General features: G+C 44.6%; 2 protein-coding genes across 6 annotated transcripts in view; one reads left to right on the plus strand and one right to left on the minus strand.

The window, feature by feature from the left end:
- Positions 1–3,681: 3,681 nt before the first annotated feature.
- Positions 3,682–13,826, minus strand: PTGR3 (prostaglandin reductase 3). 2 transcript variants are annotated; one of them, XM_083518791.1, is made up of 2 exons: positions 12,670–13,826; positions 3,682–5,549 (listed from the first exon to the last, which is right to left on the minus strand). In XM_083518791.1, the coding sequence occupies exons 1-2, from the start codon at positions 12,966–12,968 to the stop codon at positions 4,625–4,627; spliced, it is 1,224 nt and encodes a 407-aa protein (XP_083374917.1). In that variant the 5' UTR covers positions 12,969–13,826; the 3' UTR covers positions 3,682–4,624. The 2 variants fall into 2 exon arrangements, with proteins under 2 accessions (XP_083374917.1, XP_083374918.1); XM_083518792.1 differs by lacking the exon at positions 12,670–13,826 and adding an exon at positions 7,984–9,185.
- TSHZ1 (teashirt zinc finger homeobox 1) overlaps positions 13,313–16,848 on the plus strand; it is a 79,876-nt gene continuing 76,340 nt past the window's right edge. Inside the window, exons 1-2 of one of the 4 annotated variants that reach the window (XM_083518593.1) lie at positions 13,346–13,432; positions 15,552–16,783. In XM_083518593.1, the coding sequence (XP_083374719.1) occupies positions 16,744–16,783 (40 nt within the window). In that variant the 5' untranslated portion in view covers positions 13,346–13,432; positions 15,552–16,743. Of the gene's footprint in view, positions 13,433–14,419; positions 16,784–16,848 lie in introns of those variants that run through there. The other 3 variants (XM_083518595.1, XM_083518592.1, XM_083518594.1) reach the window with 3 other exon arrangements.

Genomic DNA, 16,848 nt, shown 5'->3' on the forward strand with positions numbered 1-16,848 from the left:
ATGTTAATAAAATCTGCAGTTTTTTAGTCTCTCTCTCTCTCTCTCTCTCTGTGTGTTTTTTTGAAGACTGCCTGCTCTTCTACAGCTGTTAGATCTGAAATGGACAGATTAATAACTAACCATCACATTGGACTAGGTTTTTTTGTACATTGCACCAGTAACCCTTTGCTATAATGAGGACACAAAGAGCTTCGCATCAAGGCTGCGCCTCTTCTTCATAACTCAAAAGCGTCACAGTGGCAATAGTCTCTAGTGCTATTTGTCTTTAGTGCAGTTGTGACACTTCGGCATGATCCATAATTTGGCAGCTATTTACCGTGACATTTCCCTTCAGTGCAGCCATAACATTCAGCGAAGCCATTATTTGGTTCCATTTACCATATAAATTGTATTGTTGTGCATGCATGCTAGCAGCTATATTAGGCACCTGAAAATGAGTAAATCTTGTAAAATAGATACTAACAGCTATTCAGCAGTGGAGTTCCTTTCTAGCTCAGACTGAAGAAAAGCAAACAAACAAACAAACAAATAACATTTCTGAATACTGCCGCAAACTTTTCCCTCAGCAGCTGCAATTATCTGTATTTGCACAGCATGGCAATTATACTCAGCAATTGGCTTCTCCTCCCCCACAAAAAAATTAACATTATAATGTTATTGAAATATGATTTAATTTTAAAAGGTATTAAAATACTTCAGTGCAACAGTTCAGTAAAAAATGTACAGGGTAAAATGTGCAGAATACTGCAAGTGAATATATTTGGTGGAGAATGTATATGTGTCTCTAAAAAACAACTACGACAACATTACAGGTTTGGCCTTTCTTGACACATTTTCCTTGTCTGTGTTTGCTATATGTAGAAAAACTCAAGTTGCTGCTGTCTGCAAGCATCCAACTTTTTCCAAAGCAAGCAAATTTGAGTGGAAAGGTTAAATTAAAAGTTTTTTTTTTGGGGGGGGGGCGCAATATGCATTGCTATCCTAGGTGTAGCTCCTCAGAAGTAATTCCCATTTAGTTCAATGTGACTTACTTCCAAGCATGTGGAGGTTTGCAGCCTCCTTGAGTTATTTTCTTAAAAAGCCAATTCTCTATATAGAATATACAAGACATTTCCTAGACGTTTTATTATTTGTATTATACTATTATTGGTATTCAATCTGAATGAATATTTGCATTCATTTAAGGATTAACTCTGTAAAGAGTTTTTAAAGTATCTTTTTACAAAACAGTCAAAGCCAGGATCCAAAGTTCTGTGCATGCAACAGGGCTTTTCTTGACCACCAGTTGCAGGACAGCCCCTGGTGTCCTGCCTGTCATACTAATCCAGGATATAAGACTGTGCAATGGGCTACAGCTGGAAAGGAAAACCAGCAGTCCTGCCCTAGCAAGCTGAAGCACTTTTCAATCATGCACTGCTAGGCAATCTGGATCTTGGCCCAAGTGTCTTCATTGTTAATCCCTTGCAATGAACTGACAGTATTTCCTGTCCATATATGTTTGCTTTCTTATCATTAATATGCCCTCATTCTGACCACTACCCATAAGAAGTACTACTTCTTATGCTGCTGCCAAAGACTTCTGCATTATTTAAATTCATCACTTACTCGGAATCAACATAATTTATACAATGGTGTGGCAACAATAAAGTAAAAGCAGGGATATGTGGATTAAATAAAAAGTGTGTGTGTGTGTGTGTGAGTGAGAGAGAGAGAATAATCCAATTATCAGGCACAATAGGACACACACATCAGGACTAAGAATTACCTGTAAACACCAAGCCTTTCCACGACATCAAAGTGCCACCCTACCACACCTAGCTTGATTCAGTGAAGAATGGCCTGGCGAAGAAAACAAGAGAACAACAGCAACAATGCAGCAGCAACAGCAAGAATCTTATGTCCAAAAGTCTTTGGGTAAATTAGTAAGCTCGGAAACTATTGTTTCACATCTAAAGAGAGTAAGATTCAGTTGTTAACAAGCACACAATCCAGGTTACGCAACCCATAGTTAAGCATTTATATCCCATTGGTTCCAATGTTTAACTATCTCATTCCCAGTTCACACTTTGGGGCATGTGCATTTGCTGTAAAGTAGCAAAGTGTGAAGTGGAGATACTTGGATGTAAACATGCCAAGGTGGACATGTACCGGGGAGCCTCAGCAAATGAAGACTTAACAGTCCACTGTGAGTCTACAATCATGTATATGTGTTTCACTCATGAAGGTATTCACTAAGGTCAACACTGGTGTGCATACCGATTGATATTACTCAATCCTCTCTAGGTCTACATAGAAGTAAGTTTCGATCAATTCAAAGGTAAGTGGGCATAAGACTACAACCTGAACATACTGGTTAGGAATATTCTTTAATTTAAATTTCAACACTAGGCCTTTACATATATATGATACTGAAACTGCCTCTTCAGCTTTGACTCATTTGATGTCAATTGTTACGAACTGAAACAGAACAGAATGGGGGTTGGACAAGATGATCCTTGGTGGATCCCTACCAACGCTACCGTTTTATGATCATGTAGAATTACTTACTTTAAAAAGTATGGAATTGAATGTTGTAACCATGCTTCTAGGTAAATGTGGTTCTTCACTATGGGAATCAATCGGATGCGTGCGCACACAACTGGGAAGGAACACACTCCACCCGGCTGAAATCTTAAACTTAACTATTTTGAAGTAAGGCCCAATGAAATCAGTGGGGCTTGTTTTTATTTAGGTATTTTACACTACCTTTCAGGGCATAAACACCCCTCTCAAGATGACTTGCACAGTACTTATGATTGGGGTGTAAATATTTTGATGTTTTGTAATAGTTCCTCAAAGAGACAGAATTGTGAAACTCAAGTGCTCAGGGTCTAAAATTTGGGGGGGGGGGGGAACAGGCTTTGGTCACTTCACATCTCTATGTGCTGAAGCATATTATAACGATGGCTCCTTATGTCTAAAACTGAATTTTCTTCTCCACAGTTGTGCTGTACGGAGAAACAAATAGCTGTCTCCACTTTTGTTCACCACCAAAGGGAAGCCAAATACTTCATCCTAATGAGAATGTTTCCATAGGGTGATCAGCTGCTGGATCCAAAATATACTTTGGGTTTCACCTACCAAGCAAATTTTCCAACATCCCAGTCCAAAACCCAGTTTAATTGGAATACCTGGATTTAAGCCACTTAAGGTCCCACTGAAATCAATGGTGCCGAGCTGGCCTAAATCCTACTACTTGGGTGTGCTTTTAGCTACAGGGCAGCAGGAATTTTAAAAACCATGCTTATGAACCTAAAAGGGGAATCTGTTCAACAATAAACGTTAGAGTGTCCTTAAACGAGAACACTGATTGCCAGAATGCCTGAAAAAGCAAATAGCTGAAAGTGGAGAATTGCTACATATTTTAAAGTACCAGTTTATTCCACATGTCTATTGTCTTTGGAAACAGTAAACACTCTTTTGCAACTTCATCTTAAAGAGATTAACCCCTTTCTCACAAAACAACAACTAAACAGGCAATCTGAAGCCAACTAAGAAACATGGCTTGTCTGCTTAACAGTAGGTCCCATTCAGCAGAGATTCAGTGGGGCTTACTCAATGGTAAGTAGTCATAGGACTGCAGTTGAAGTTGCACAAAAAATAACGGAAGAGAATAAATGGACAACTGAAGCATAGTGTAAAAATAATAATAATAGTCAAAATGATTTTAATGCTTTAAAACAATATAAATTCTTAAAAAGGTTGAAATATAAATTATTACAAAGGCTTCACCTTATTGCATAGTTCAGCACAGTCTTCTGGTGCCATTATAAGCAAGCGATCTAGTCACCACCATTTTCTTGTAAGGTGAGGGGCTTTGTTAACGCTGTTCTTAAGATTGCCTTAACATTAGTAGAATGTATCATTATACCAAAGTTAACTCAATTAACGGGTTAATACAGCCAAAAAAATAGTTAGAAAGTGGTATTACAACATGAAGATTTCAAAATATAACTATAAAACCTTATATAAAATTAAAACAAACTTTCATTTAAAAACAAAAGCTGACACTTTCGTAACTAGTAAAATATATCTTTTGAGTTACATAAATCTGCATTTTATTATTGTATTTGCAACCAACACAACTGAAAAAAGATAATTTCTCATTTTTAAATTATATCAAGTGCAACCTGCTAAGATGCTGCCCTGTGCTACTGAAAAGCGCTCTTGCTTGACTCCCATTGCTCAAGCAGAATGTCCAGGTGAATTGCACCCATCCTTTTTTATAGGAAGAATCGATAATATTATTGATTTCACTTAAAATATTAATATGCCTTTATTTACTCAATTCTAGAGGAAAGCTGTAGGTGAAGATTTCATAGTTGGCCAGATTCAAATCCAATGCAAGTTTAATCACAAGTTCGCTCAAAACTCCCAGACAAAAATGCAGAAGTGTTTAATGCAATGCCAACGACACATGGCATTTTTAAAGAACACAAAGCCACTTAAATTCAACAAATATTTTTTGACGAAAGCCTACATGCTATTTTTTAATATGTTACCCATTGGCAACTTTAAAGAAATAGTTATTGTGAAGCATAAAGTGCCCATTTTCCCTCTTTTGATTTATATCATTGTTCTGTTTTTACAGCTTACTGTTGACAGAGTGAGGTAATTCAACTACAATTTTTCCAATGTTTTTCCCCATGTACATATAATCTATAGCGCGGAATACGGACTCTAAGCCAGCGAATTTGCCCTCTGGAGACATGTCTCCAAGGTCCACCTCACAAACCAGTTCTCTGTTTTCACACATTTCGATCAAGTGTTTCATAGCCGTTTGGTATTCAGAAAGGTAATGGTTTAAGAAGAAACCCCGGATGCTGGCAGATTTCCTTAGCAGCTTTGCTGGCAACATTTCCACATGACCAGGCTGAAGGCCAGTACGGGTTTGGTAGCCAGAGATAAACCCAATAATGATCAGGCGCCCTTTGGTAGCCAAGGAGCTGACAGCCAAGTCAAACATCTGCCCGCCGACAGATTCATACACCACATCCACACCTTTCGGGTAGTCCTTCTTAAGGACAGCAGCAAGGTTTTCAGTTTTGTAGTTGATAGGGTGGTCACAGCCTATGGATTTCAGAAAGCCAGATTTTTCATCACTGGAGCATGTTCCTATTACGTGGCATTTTGCCTTCTTGGAAAGTTGCACGGCAAACTGACCGGTTCCTCCTGCTGCGGCTGTCACCAGAACCGTCTTCCCGTCAGACAGTTCTCCAAGCTCCTTCAGGCTGATATATGCTGTAGTTCCACTTACCAGTAGTGTAAGAAATTCGGGTTTCACAGAGGGTACCGGGATGGCTTCTTTGGCAGGAACAATGGTATATTCAGCAAAAGCACCAGCCCTCATGTAGGCCACTGGTTGGCCCACTGTGTATCTAGCGCTGGCACTTAGGCCCAAGGCTACCACTTCACCAATTCCTTCAAAACCTACGTCAAATGGGGGCTTAACTGACGTGTCATATCGGCCAGCTGAGTAGTTAATATCGGATGCATTAATGCCGACAAATCTAGAAGCAAACAAAAATGTATTAGGCTCTCTTTTTTGACAAGGCATTTTTTTCGTCGTAAGAAAAACCTTTCGCTTAAATGCACAAGGTAAGAAATTTCAATGCTGCATATTCAAATATCTCAAGAGTTGGGGGTGGGGTGGGGGAACGCCTTCTATGCAAAATGAAAATGGAAAGGTTGTTTTAATCTGGTTTTAGCTTTACCGATAACATAATTTGACATATTTTGTACATGCAAAGCATTTTCCCCTTGCCTGTTTCATGAAAATAAGAACAGTAGAAATGAGTTTTGATAAGCTAGGGAATAAAACTACTTTTTTCTATTTAAAAAATACAGCAGACTAAAATATGAGCAAAGTAGTAAATATGTTGACTCTGGCAATAAATTTACATTTCAGATTATAACAACACATTTAAGTGACTAATGATAACATGAAGTATCAATGTCCTCTCCAAGGTCGATGGTCATAAGTGTTACTGCAGGCAAATTTAAAGAAAATGGATGGAGTGTCTGTAACAAATTTGCCTTTTGATGCAACTAATTTGCACATTATTAAAATATTTTGCTGTATACAAATTACTCACAACACCTTAAAACAACCTTGAAGGACTAAAATTATGCAACAATACTTTTGAGCGCTATTGACCTCTAACGAGTAAAAATGGACATAAGTATTAAAAAGGCACAAGTAATTTAATGATGGGTGGTGAAGAGGCTTATGATGCTGAAATACAAGTTATCTGTACGCACACAGAGTTTGCAGCCAATTTTCCCACAGAAACCTGAAAACAAAAATATGATTCTGTCATAAACAGCAATGTGACTGTTTCTCTTCTATAACCAAAAATAAACAAATTATGGCATTTAATTATGTGGAAGTGTGAAAATATGTGAAAAATTGATTTTAATGCAACTAGAGAGCTGTTGTGGATTTATGGTAATTTGAAATAGCTGGCATACAGCGAAACAACAAAACTGAAGGAAGTGCACTGGCCATTTCTAACTCTAAGAAAAATCTCTTTCATTTATTAAAATGTACAGAGTTCAATACAGATAGCTAGATACAGAAATAGATGTGCATTCACAGAGGGAGCTGTGTCTTCTGTATGTCTCCCTAATTCTTCATGTAATCCAGTCTGCGTCTGTAGCAAGAAACACATTTTTTTTACCTCTTTTTTAGAAAACAAAGGCATCCCCATCCAGTTAAAATTTACATAACTCCTATTTCCCATTCTGAAAGGGGAGCGTAAGAGAGGAGGGCAGATTCCAAGGTAAAGGGGCTGAGGTTGCCTTGAGGACGTGAGAAAGGAAAGATCAGAGAGCCAAGGCGCAAGGGCTCCGACACAACACGACAACTCCCTGCTTTTTGCATTACACCCCACGCAACTACTTCTCGCAGAGAGGCTGCTAAGCCAGAGAGTCCGCTGGGCGCGCAATCGGCCTCATTCATTCATCCCCGCACAGGGTCTCTTGGGCGGCACGGAGAACCTGCCTCTCCCCGCCCCCCAGCGCCCGAAGTCACACAGGCAGCATGCGAGGGGGGCTTGTCCGCAGCCTTCCTTCAGCAATCCTAATTGTTGCGCCCCTTCCCTTCCCTGTCCCGGCGCTGCAATGCTTGCGCTTGCTCCAACAGCCCGTGCAAGCGGTGTAAGAAAAGTGACTCCAGAGCAAAGTCGGGGCTTTGTGGTCCGATTTAGGCTGCACTTTACTTGCAACAACCCAGACTCGTTGCAAAGCAAACGGAACTTGCCAGTTTCACACACCCATGCAAAATGGTGCAGGACAGCGCTGAGCCAGCAGAAATGCACAACTTCGGCTTAGCCAAGTAGCGTGCCTGGAGATACGAGCTTTCCCCTCGGTGCAAAAAGTCATATTACCTCTATACTAAAACATAGCTGGCAAGGCGGGCAGATAAAGACGTGCGGCTAAAAGGAGGGTGAACAGGGTGGCTTAAAAAAAACAACCTGCAAGTAGCCGAAGGGGCTGGAAAACTCAGTCGCACCTTGTTAACAATAACAGGTGAAAACGCCCCCCCCCGTGATCTTTCCCGCCCCGAATGCATTGCAACTGAGCACCTGCTTGTAAATGGGTGCGTGTGCAAGAGGCTCAGCTCCACGTTGCCTATCTATGGGGCACCCCAGCGGGAAGGGAGCATGCCAGCCTTGGCCCCCAGCAGAGCGGGAGCGCGGGGCCCGGCTGGGTCCTCCTGGGGTCGGCTCAGGGGAGGTCGGCGGGAGGTCCCCTCCCTCCCAGGCCCCTCCGCCTCCCGCTTTGCCCTCTCTGCCAGCACATGGCCACTTGCAGTTCGCCCTCCCCTAGCGAGGCGAGCCTCCTCCTGGCGCTGCTCGCGTCTCTTCCGTGGCTCAGCTGGGAAGCGCAGGCAGAAAGTCTCCGGGCAGGCTGTGCAAAGGGAAGAGGGTGAAAACAACGTACTTTTTAAAAAAATCATTTCTTCCAAAACAGGGTTGCGCCCCAATCCGCGAGATGCATCTGAAACCTCTCTCCCACCATTCCTCCATCGAACTCCAAGATAAGGGCTGCGTTTAGAAAACAAGCCCTATCTTTTCCCAGCCTCTGCTCGAAAAAGGCGCCTGCCCTGTCCAGATCTTTCTTTCCGAAGTAGTGGAAACACTGTTCATTTTCGTTATTAATCAATACCACCCCAAGTTCAGCTACCCACCCCCTCCTGTATTAAAATACAACTCTGGATCCCAGCCCCGGCGGGGGGGGGGGACTACGTTCCTATTTCAGCAGTGGTGTGGATAATAAGGGGAATTATTGTGATTTTGCTCTACGTTGTAATTTTTTAAGTAGCTCTGATGAGGTATTCTCGATGAGAAATCAATGGCCTCCCTGCCATTCCCAGGACAAAGTTACACTAAGGAAGGGGGGAGCGGTGCAGGGTTATTTGGCGATTTGTACAGACCCGATCCTCTACCTGCTTACTCGCGGGAAATACACGCACTGGCAGTAAATCCCATTAGACTCAGTGGAGATTCTGGGAAGAGATGGGGAGGATTGTGCTGTCAAGTCTCCCTTGGGCTTGCTAGGAAGATCTGCAGCCTGCGTGTCGGTGGCTTCCAAGGGAAGATGCAAGTTCAAGATCAGCTTGCAAACTTGCGTGGAGGAGGAGAGTTGGCAACCCGCAGTCATTGTTCTCTCGGTTAAGTACGTGACCTTCATGGGGGGGGCCTTCGCTACCCTCCTCCCAATTTTGTGGTTTGCACTTCCCTAGGAAGCGACCCAAGCCTTTCGCAAATATGCAAAATGAGAGCAGCGATACAATTACTAATACTGTACTAATACGGATCCGAGCCGTCCCCACCCCAGTCCCCCACTCCACAATAATAATTGCAGGCTGACTCGCCCCGGCTTTATTTATACTAACACATTCGATTTGAAGGGAGAAAAAGGGGAGGGGGCGAAGCGTCTTCAAAGTGGGGTTAGAAAGCGGCTTCGTTTACTCAAAAACAACTTGCAGAAGTCAGGAGACCGAGGGGGTAGGGCGAGGACCTTGAGCAGGCAGACACAACAAAGTCACCCAACCCAGGAGCACGCCAGGAAAAGGGGGAAAGCTCCCAGACCAAACAAGCGCAATCGCTGAGAACACTTCGCCCCACATTCCTATTTTTCCCCCTATCTCCAAACTCCCTCCCTAGACCCATGTCTTGCTTCCCACTTTTCCTACCCAATTTTCTGTATGATATCCCCTCTAAACAGAAAACAGAGCCCCCACTATGAGACCCGCCACTTTTTATTTTAAAGAAACACACACAAACACGCACTTACACCCTCTCTTCCTGGGTCACGTATTGGCTAAGAAACCCAGAAAATACCTTTCGGGGTGGGATGGAGCTCAGACAAAGGTACGGAGATATATAAATGGCTTAAAAAACATTTTCCCCCTTTAAATTTATTTATTTGTTTATTTCTCCTGGTCCTCAATCCTCTTTTACTGCCCAATCACACCTCCCACAAAATGATCAGAAGTTTAATGTTTCAAATCGATTCTCAGTTTGCGGACATTTCTCTCGGAATAAGAGGCTGGAGTGGTTTTTTATTTTATTTTTGCTGTTCAGAAAATTATCAGAATAAGGGCGAGGGAGCTGTTTTCCAGAGAGAGGGAGGGGGGAGGGATACTTAAACAAAATATTGTCCTAAAAAAAGAAGGAAAGAAGTTAAACGAACTTAAATTGCACCAAGGCAACATGTGCGTGTGTCTGTTTTACTTTGGAGAATGGGGTACTATTTTACATTATGCCATTTTCTCTTATCATAGGAGTTATATGGGGCTAATATGTTTATTCTCCAGCCACCGCAGCAGCTGATTTTCTTTTCTGTTTCAGTTTGAGATAAAGTGTACAGTATTTTCAAAGCTAGACTACGCTCCCCCCCCCCCGAGTGTGTACAAGGTATTGGGCGTGGAAAGAGAGAGAGTCCCGTGTAAGCTTTCAAGGTAGGCACAGGCGTTAGGTAGAAAGGTTTATTCTTAACACGCTTTATTCCGCACTAATTTTGCAGTCTCTCCTGCCTTGGGTGAGAAGCTCCAGCAACAAAACTGAACATCTCACGCAAATCCACATGACACAAAAGTTGCGAACTCCAATCCTGTGATTTCTCACACGCACCTTTTGCAAACTAAAAAAAGAGAAAGTGTTTTTTTAAAAAACGAGTTACGATCCTTGGACTCTCTTTGCCTGAGTCCCCGGGTGAATGCTGCTCTAGCCCCCCTTGCCTCCACTTCGGAGAACATCTTTCCAGTCCCCAGAGAGCCCACCCAGTATCAAGGGCAGGAGGGGAAAGAGTTACATTGAAAACAAAATAAATTGCATGCATAAATTTTCAAATTTCATGGGGGAGGGAGAAAGTGTTGCGGGGGAGGAGATTCGAGAACAAGGACGTAGCAATCTTCCGATAGGCAGAAGGGAGGCCAGGATATATTTTATCTTCACGCAGCATTTTAAACCAGCCGATCCCCCCCCCCATATCCCCCAACCAAAGGAATTTAACTGCAGCATGAGTGAGATTTTTATTAAGGCTTCACATATTTTTGCTCTCCAAAATACTATGTCCTGATGACAGCAGCAATTCAAACCTTTGACACCAGGGAGGGCATCTCTCCCTGTATTGTGGGTGTTGTACATTTCATAAAACATGAACATTTTGCTAGGGTTCAGATACAGGTATGATATACGCTGTCTTTCATACTGAAAACTGTGTGTATTGTGTGTGTGTAATCCACAAATCACATAATTCTGTGCATTTGTGCTTAATCTATTTTAGCCCTACTGGTTCCAATAGGGCTAAATTTACTGAAATGCAATTTATGCTAGATTAGCAACCAAGTAATCACTTCTAAATATTAAAAAATGGATTGTTGGGGATGAATCTAAGGTCTACCTGAACCTCCTCCAACCCATAGTCACCAAACTCACAATCACACCTTTAGAATTCCATTCTCCCATGGATTTTAAAGATTTCCACTTTTAAAGTCCCCAGTTTGATTGTAAGATATTCTATCATATAGAAAGGCGGCAGCAGTAGGAGTATTATAATAATAATAATAAATAATAATAAATATTCCTAAGATTGTTGAAGTAGAGGTTTTGTTCTACAAATTTTCAGGTATATGGAGAGGACAGCTCAAAGAAGAAAATGAGAACTCAAGTCCTAGTTAGCTACTAGCAAGCCCACAATTTACAGCATATTGCTTTAAGCAAAATGTGACGTCTTTACTTCATCCATGACCTGGATGCATTGCAAAAGCAGCTCAAACCAGGCAAAGGAATCCTCTGAAAATAGTGTCGAGGGCTACAATCCTGAAGTAAAGGTCACCTTGGAAGTAAAGGTCACTGAAATGAAAGGGGTTTACTTCCAAGTAAACATGGTGAGGTCAGGGAGGGGAGCTGCTTATCCCCATTTCCCTCCTCCGGTCTGTGGCTTCTGCTTTGCTTTAGTCGTAAAAGGAGGAAGAGGGCCAGGGAGTTAAGACACTCAAGAGTGACGGGGAGAGGTGGGTGGTAGTCATTTGTGGCCCTCTGCTTTCCTGTTGATTTCTGGCTTGCTTAAGGTTAGTGACGTGGAGGACCGGGGTGGGGGAGGGGTGGAGAATCAGGCAGAGTTGCACACATAACTTGCTCTAAACAACGTCTGGAGTGTGTTACATGCGCGCGCACAACCCCCCCCCATAAGACTATAAATAACCTATATACAACGTCCCAATTGCTGTGTATTAATCACACACAGAGATCTACGCAGCTCAGTCAGTTTTACTGTATAAAACATAGCCCTCGCAGATCCACAGAGAACAAGTCAGGGGCGCTCGCTCATGAGAACACACGGACACACACACACACACACACAGTGACAGTTGTAGGAACATGGAACAAACATTTGCAGGCAGAAATCTGGGCGGGACTTGGAAATCATTTCCTGGTTGCTGAACTCCCTTCCTGAACTCTCCCGTCGCATACAACTTTCAGATCAGCAGATGCACACGATACATTTAAAGCACGTTCCACACACACGGCGTCGTCGTCCCCAAGAATCCCGGGAACTGTAGTTTTCCCCTAACAGAGGTAGTTCCCAGCCTCTTTAACAAACTATAGTTTTCAGGGTTCTGTGGGGGAAACCATGTGCATTGAATGTGCTTTAAACGTAAGGTGTGGATTTGATGGCTTGTATCATTCTTAATACCTGCTGTCCCTCCTCCCCGTGATTCCTTTCAGTTTAACACATCATTTAAAAAAAAAAGAGCAGAGGGAGGGGGAGAGCGAAGCAATATACACATTTTACCTCTCAGCAAATGGAAACGTTTCATCATTTGCACAGAGGTGTGTGCGCGCACGGGATTATGGCGTAAGCCATTCACAACAATAAAATTAAATCAGCAGTCGCCAGATGGCAGCTGGTACGATTTGATAGGATCACATCGAGTGAATGACTGCGTGCACACGAGAGAGGAGGCCAAAAGGGTGTGAGAAGTTAGGATAAGCAGTAGGGCAGGAAAGGGGGATCGCATACCCCCCCCCCCAAAAAAAGACCCACGGAGAAGATGCAAAGAAGAGTTGGAGAAAAGGGAGAGAGAAAATGACGCGGGGGAGGGGGAGCAAATCTCACCTGTTTCTGACAAGCAGATCGCCGTCTCCCGGGAGTGGCACAGGCGCATCGTGTCGTAGGCTCACAGCCTCTCGGAAGTTTGAGCTCAGCTTCGTCACCACCAGCTTCTTCATGGTGGTGGGGATGGACGAGCCGTGGAAATCCAGAAAGTGGCGGGAGTAGGACATGTCCACGATGGGCCGGGGCCGAGCACCACCCAAGCAAGACCGGAGGGGGCTCGTCCAAGGACGCCGCTGCAGCCTGCACAGCTGAGCTCCCCAAGACCTCAGCAAGGCGCTGCTCTGGGCGTGGAAACTCATGCCTAATCCCGCATCTCGCTCCGTGCTTACCGCCCTTTGCTCGGCTTTTTCCGCACCCCCTGGGCGCTCTTTCTTCCTCGGCTAGGAGGGTTCTTCCACAGGCATGCAAACCTCAGCACAGGCTGCAGGACACAGGCTCTGCACAGACCGGTTTGTGTATGTAAATAAAGTCTAATGCAGCAAGCTGCAGCCTGCCTCGAGACCTCCCTTTCCAGCCCCTCCACAATACAGGAAGCTCAGAGCAGCAGCCGCAGCAAAAAAAATCTCCTGCAGCTGATATTGTGCTACCGTCACTAGTATTTAAAAAAAAAGAAAAGAAAAAAGAAACCCAACAACAATATCACAGGGACAAAGTTCTTCCTGTTTCAGCCCAGCCTGCCCTGCCAAGTTGCTGGTGCCGAGGGAACACAAACGTCGCGCGTTTGTGTAGCCTGCAAACAGAACAGACCTAGACCCACACAAGCGTATGTTGGTGATCACAGCATCTACGGATTTCTTTCACTCGGGGGGGGGGAGGGTTTTTTTTGTGGGGAGTGGTTAATCCCCACGATCTTTGTATTTGAATTTTTTATGGGGTGTGATCTGCATGCCGAGGAAGGGAGCCCCGTCGTTAGTGCATATTAAAAGCTTGCCGAATCTACCACCCCCCTCCCGCTCCTTCCAGCTCTTTCCTTTAGAAAAAGACCGAGCTGCTCTTCCTATGTTATCTGTCTATCTATCTATATATAAAGGAAAGCTCGGAGACGTTATTAGATCGAATAAGGGTAAAAGCTCGTAGAGAGAAGTTGCAGCTAATCTGGCAATGTTGTTATTAGGAGCCTCCTGGAGCCGCTGGCTGCAGCCACAGGCCCCTCCCCTTCCGTGCGAAACGTTCACTTCCTCGTAAGGTGGTACAAATCAACCCAGAGCCGCTAGCTACCGCTAGTGGAAACAGGCACTTGCATTTGGGAAGGCAGAAAAACAACAGCGATTTACGAAAGGATTTAAAGCATCTTTAAGGATCTGAGTTTGTGTGTATGTGTGAGCGCCATTTAAAGACACCCCCCCCCCAAACACAAAATACTGCTTGTGTCCTCCTGGTCTTCAGGTACACATGAAATGCGCTTTACAGCCTCATAGATTTTATAACCCTATATACCAAGATAGACTGGTAAATCCATTGACTCGCCTTCCTCCCCACAATAGCTATGGCATTAAATAATATTGCCATATATTTATTTTTGGCCTAATACCCGTGTCTCCTTATCTCTAGGATAGTGCTTCTAAATCTGTCTCTGCAATGTTCAGCATTGCTTTTTGGATAGGTAGCATATGTCTTGGTCAACAGACTCCTATAAAAAATGTTTTACAAAACCTGCCAATTTTGTTTGGTAGCGTTGGATGAAGATGGCATAAAAAGCACACGCAAAACTGTTCCAGTAATGTCATGGCAGAAATCCTATTTCTTAATCGCATAATGTTAATAACTGATTTTAAATCTCAATCTGTCAATTAATTTACATTTTACACTGAAGAGCACTTTCAGGACATTCCTAAACATGTCTACTCAGTTCAATGGAACTTACTCTCGAGTTACCCCCTAAATCTCGCTGCTCTCTTATCTGAATCTCCATCAATGGAAAACCCATTCAGCCATATTTTTATGATGCACTTTTTTTTCTTCTTAGCATCAGCTTAGAAATATGCAAACTTTTTTTTTTAGAAGTCCTGTGTCTGCCCCCACCCCCGCAAGAAGCAACTCTCTTAAGTTTTCCAGAACTTGCACTGTGCACCACATGCGTTAGATTCTACACTGCAGCCAATTGAGCTTTATTTATAACCAATTCTGGTACATTTGTCTCCCTCGAAAAACAATCTTTAAAAATATTTGTTAAGAACTTTCCACCCTGACTTTTATTCTTGATAGGCAAAAATAAACAAAAGGAAAAGGAGGGGGTGAAATCAAACAAAGCAATTAAAAAGATTGACAGGTATGGTTCTGTATGAGACCTATTTGTAATTGTCAGGGTGACGTTGGCAAGAGGAGGAGGAGTAAAAAAAATCTGAAGCAGGAAAAGCAGCTCGATGTGTCTGTCTATCAGTTGAGACTGTCTGAAAGCTCTGGGATCTGAATGTGTGCTATATTTCAGTGAAAAGAGAAGAGAGGAAGAGTGGATCTCTTTCTCTCCCAGGAGTTTAAACGAGGAGGGGGGGACAGTTCACGTTAATCTCTCCCACTCTGTGAATGTCTCTGCTTCTCTCTCCCCCCCCACCCCCGCCCTTTCAACACACTCTCTGGGGGTTGCCTGGTTTGGGGGCTTTTGTTTGTTTTCTGTTGCAGATCAAGATCAACTAAAAAAAATAATCCATGTTAAAAACGTGTTCGCATTATACTAGTATCAGAAGAAGCTGCGATCTTTGGAAGGAAAAAGAGAGAGAGGGGAAGCGAGGCAGAAAAGTAGTCCTCTCCGATGGTGCCACTGTTTGATCTGTGACTCTCTGGAAGGTGGAGGAGTGACTGACATTTCCCATCCGGTGTTATCTGTATGTATGGGGGCTTTACGCCTCTTTTTTTTTTTTTTTACTGTTTGCTTTCTTGCTCAGACTAAGTGATGGGAGGAGAAGGGAAGACCGGATCGACCTCGTTTTCTGCACAATGAAAAAGCTATTATCGGCGCGATAAAAACCACCACCGCCAAAATCCACGAGCTTTTCTGAAACAAGCCAGAGAGCAAGAAAGTTGCGCTTTGAGACTCTTTGATCTTGGAGAAAGGCTTGCGCGCGGAGCGGAGCGGGGGGGGGGAGGCGAGTGAAGCGGAGGAAGAGCGCCTGAATCCACCACCATCTCCTCGTTTGCTGTGTTTTGCTCCACTCTCTGCCAAGGCGAAGAAGCAGAAGAAGTAATCAAGGAAGGGTGGAGGGAAGAAGAAGAAGGGGCAAAGGAGGAGGAGGAAAAAAGACCGGATCAAGCAAACGGATTTGAGCTGCACGTCGCTGGAGCGAGCCAGCCTCTTCATCTTGTCCATCTCCCTGCCGCTTGCATCTTCGACTGAGGGACCCGAGGCGCGAGGGAAGAGCGAGCAAGCGAGCGAGAGCTTTGTTTTGCGTATCGAAGTAACTTTTCCCTCCCTTCCTCCAAAAGAAGAAGAAAAGAAGCCGCTGGAAAGACGGGAGGAGGAGGGCGAGAAGGGTGTGTGCGCGCGCCTGTGTGTGGACGGGGGGATCGGAAGGTCAGAAACCAACCTTGTCAATGAAAACATTGCCTCAGCGAGTTTTTGGAGCGGCGGCGGCGGCGGCAACTGGCATCACCGTGCCCAGCCTGGGGGCCGCCGTATCCCACCACCACCACCAAGCCCACCACCGCCGTCACCAGCCCCCGCTCGGCAGCCTCTGCTCCTCCGCGGCGCCGCGAGGAGCTGCCCGGAGAGAAGGACGCGAGGGGAGCCTCCAGCGCCGAGCGGAGACCCCGCGCAAACTTTTTTTGCCCCCTCCCTCCTTCCCTTCCCCACCTTGCACTCTCCCCTGAGCGGAACCCGAAGTTGAGGGAGCCCGTTTGCCGGCCCCCCACCTCCGTCCCCTCCCTCCCCCCTTCCTCCCCTCCATCCTTCTCCCTCCCCCCCTTTTTATTAGTGTTTTGTGTATGTTTGTTTCTGCATGAAAAGAGTGGGGATTGCAAGAGTCCTGTGCGGAAACTCTCCAGCGGCGGCGGCGGCGGCGGAGGGAGGAGGAGGAGGAGGAGGCGGCGGTGGTGGCGGCGGAGGAGGAGGGCGGCTGAAGAGACGGCGGCAACACCAGCATGCCGAGGAGAAAGCAGCAAGCTCCCCGGCGCTCTGCAGGTAACCCCCCGCCTCCTGCCCGCCTCCCCGCAGCCCCTTGCTCGCACTTTCCCACTCGGCCGCCG

The sequence above is a fragment of the Podarcis liolepis genome (genome assembly GCF_965112155.1).
Source record: "Podarcis liolepis genome assembly, chromosome: 8".
Classification (NCBI taxonomy): Eukaryota; Metazoa; Chordata; class Lepidosauria; order Squamata; family Lacertidae; genus Podarcis; species Podarcis liolepis.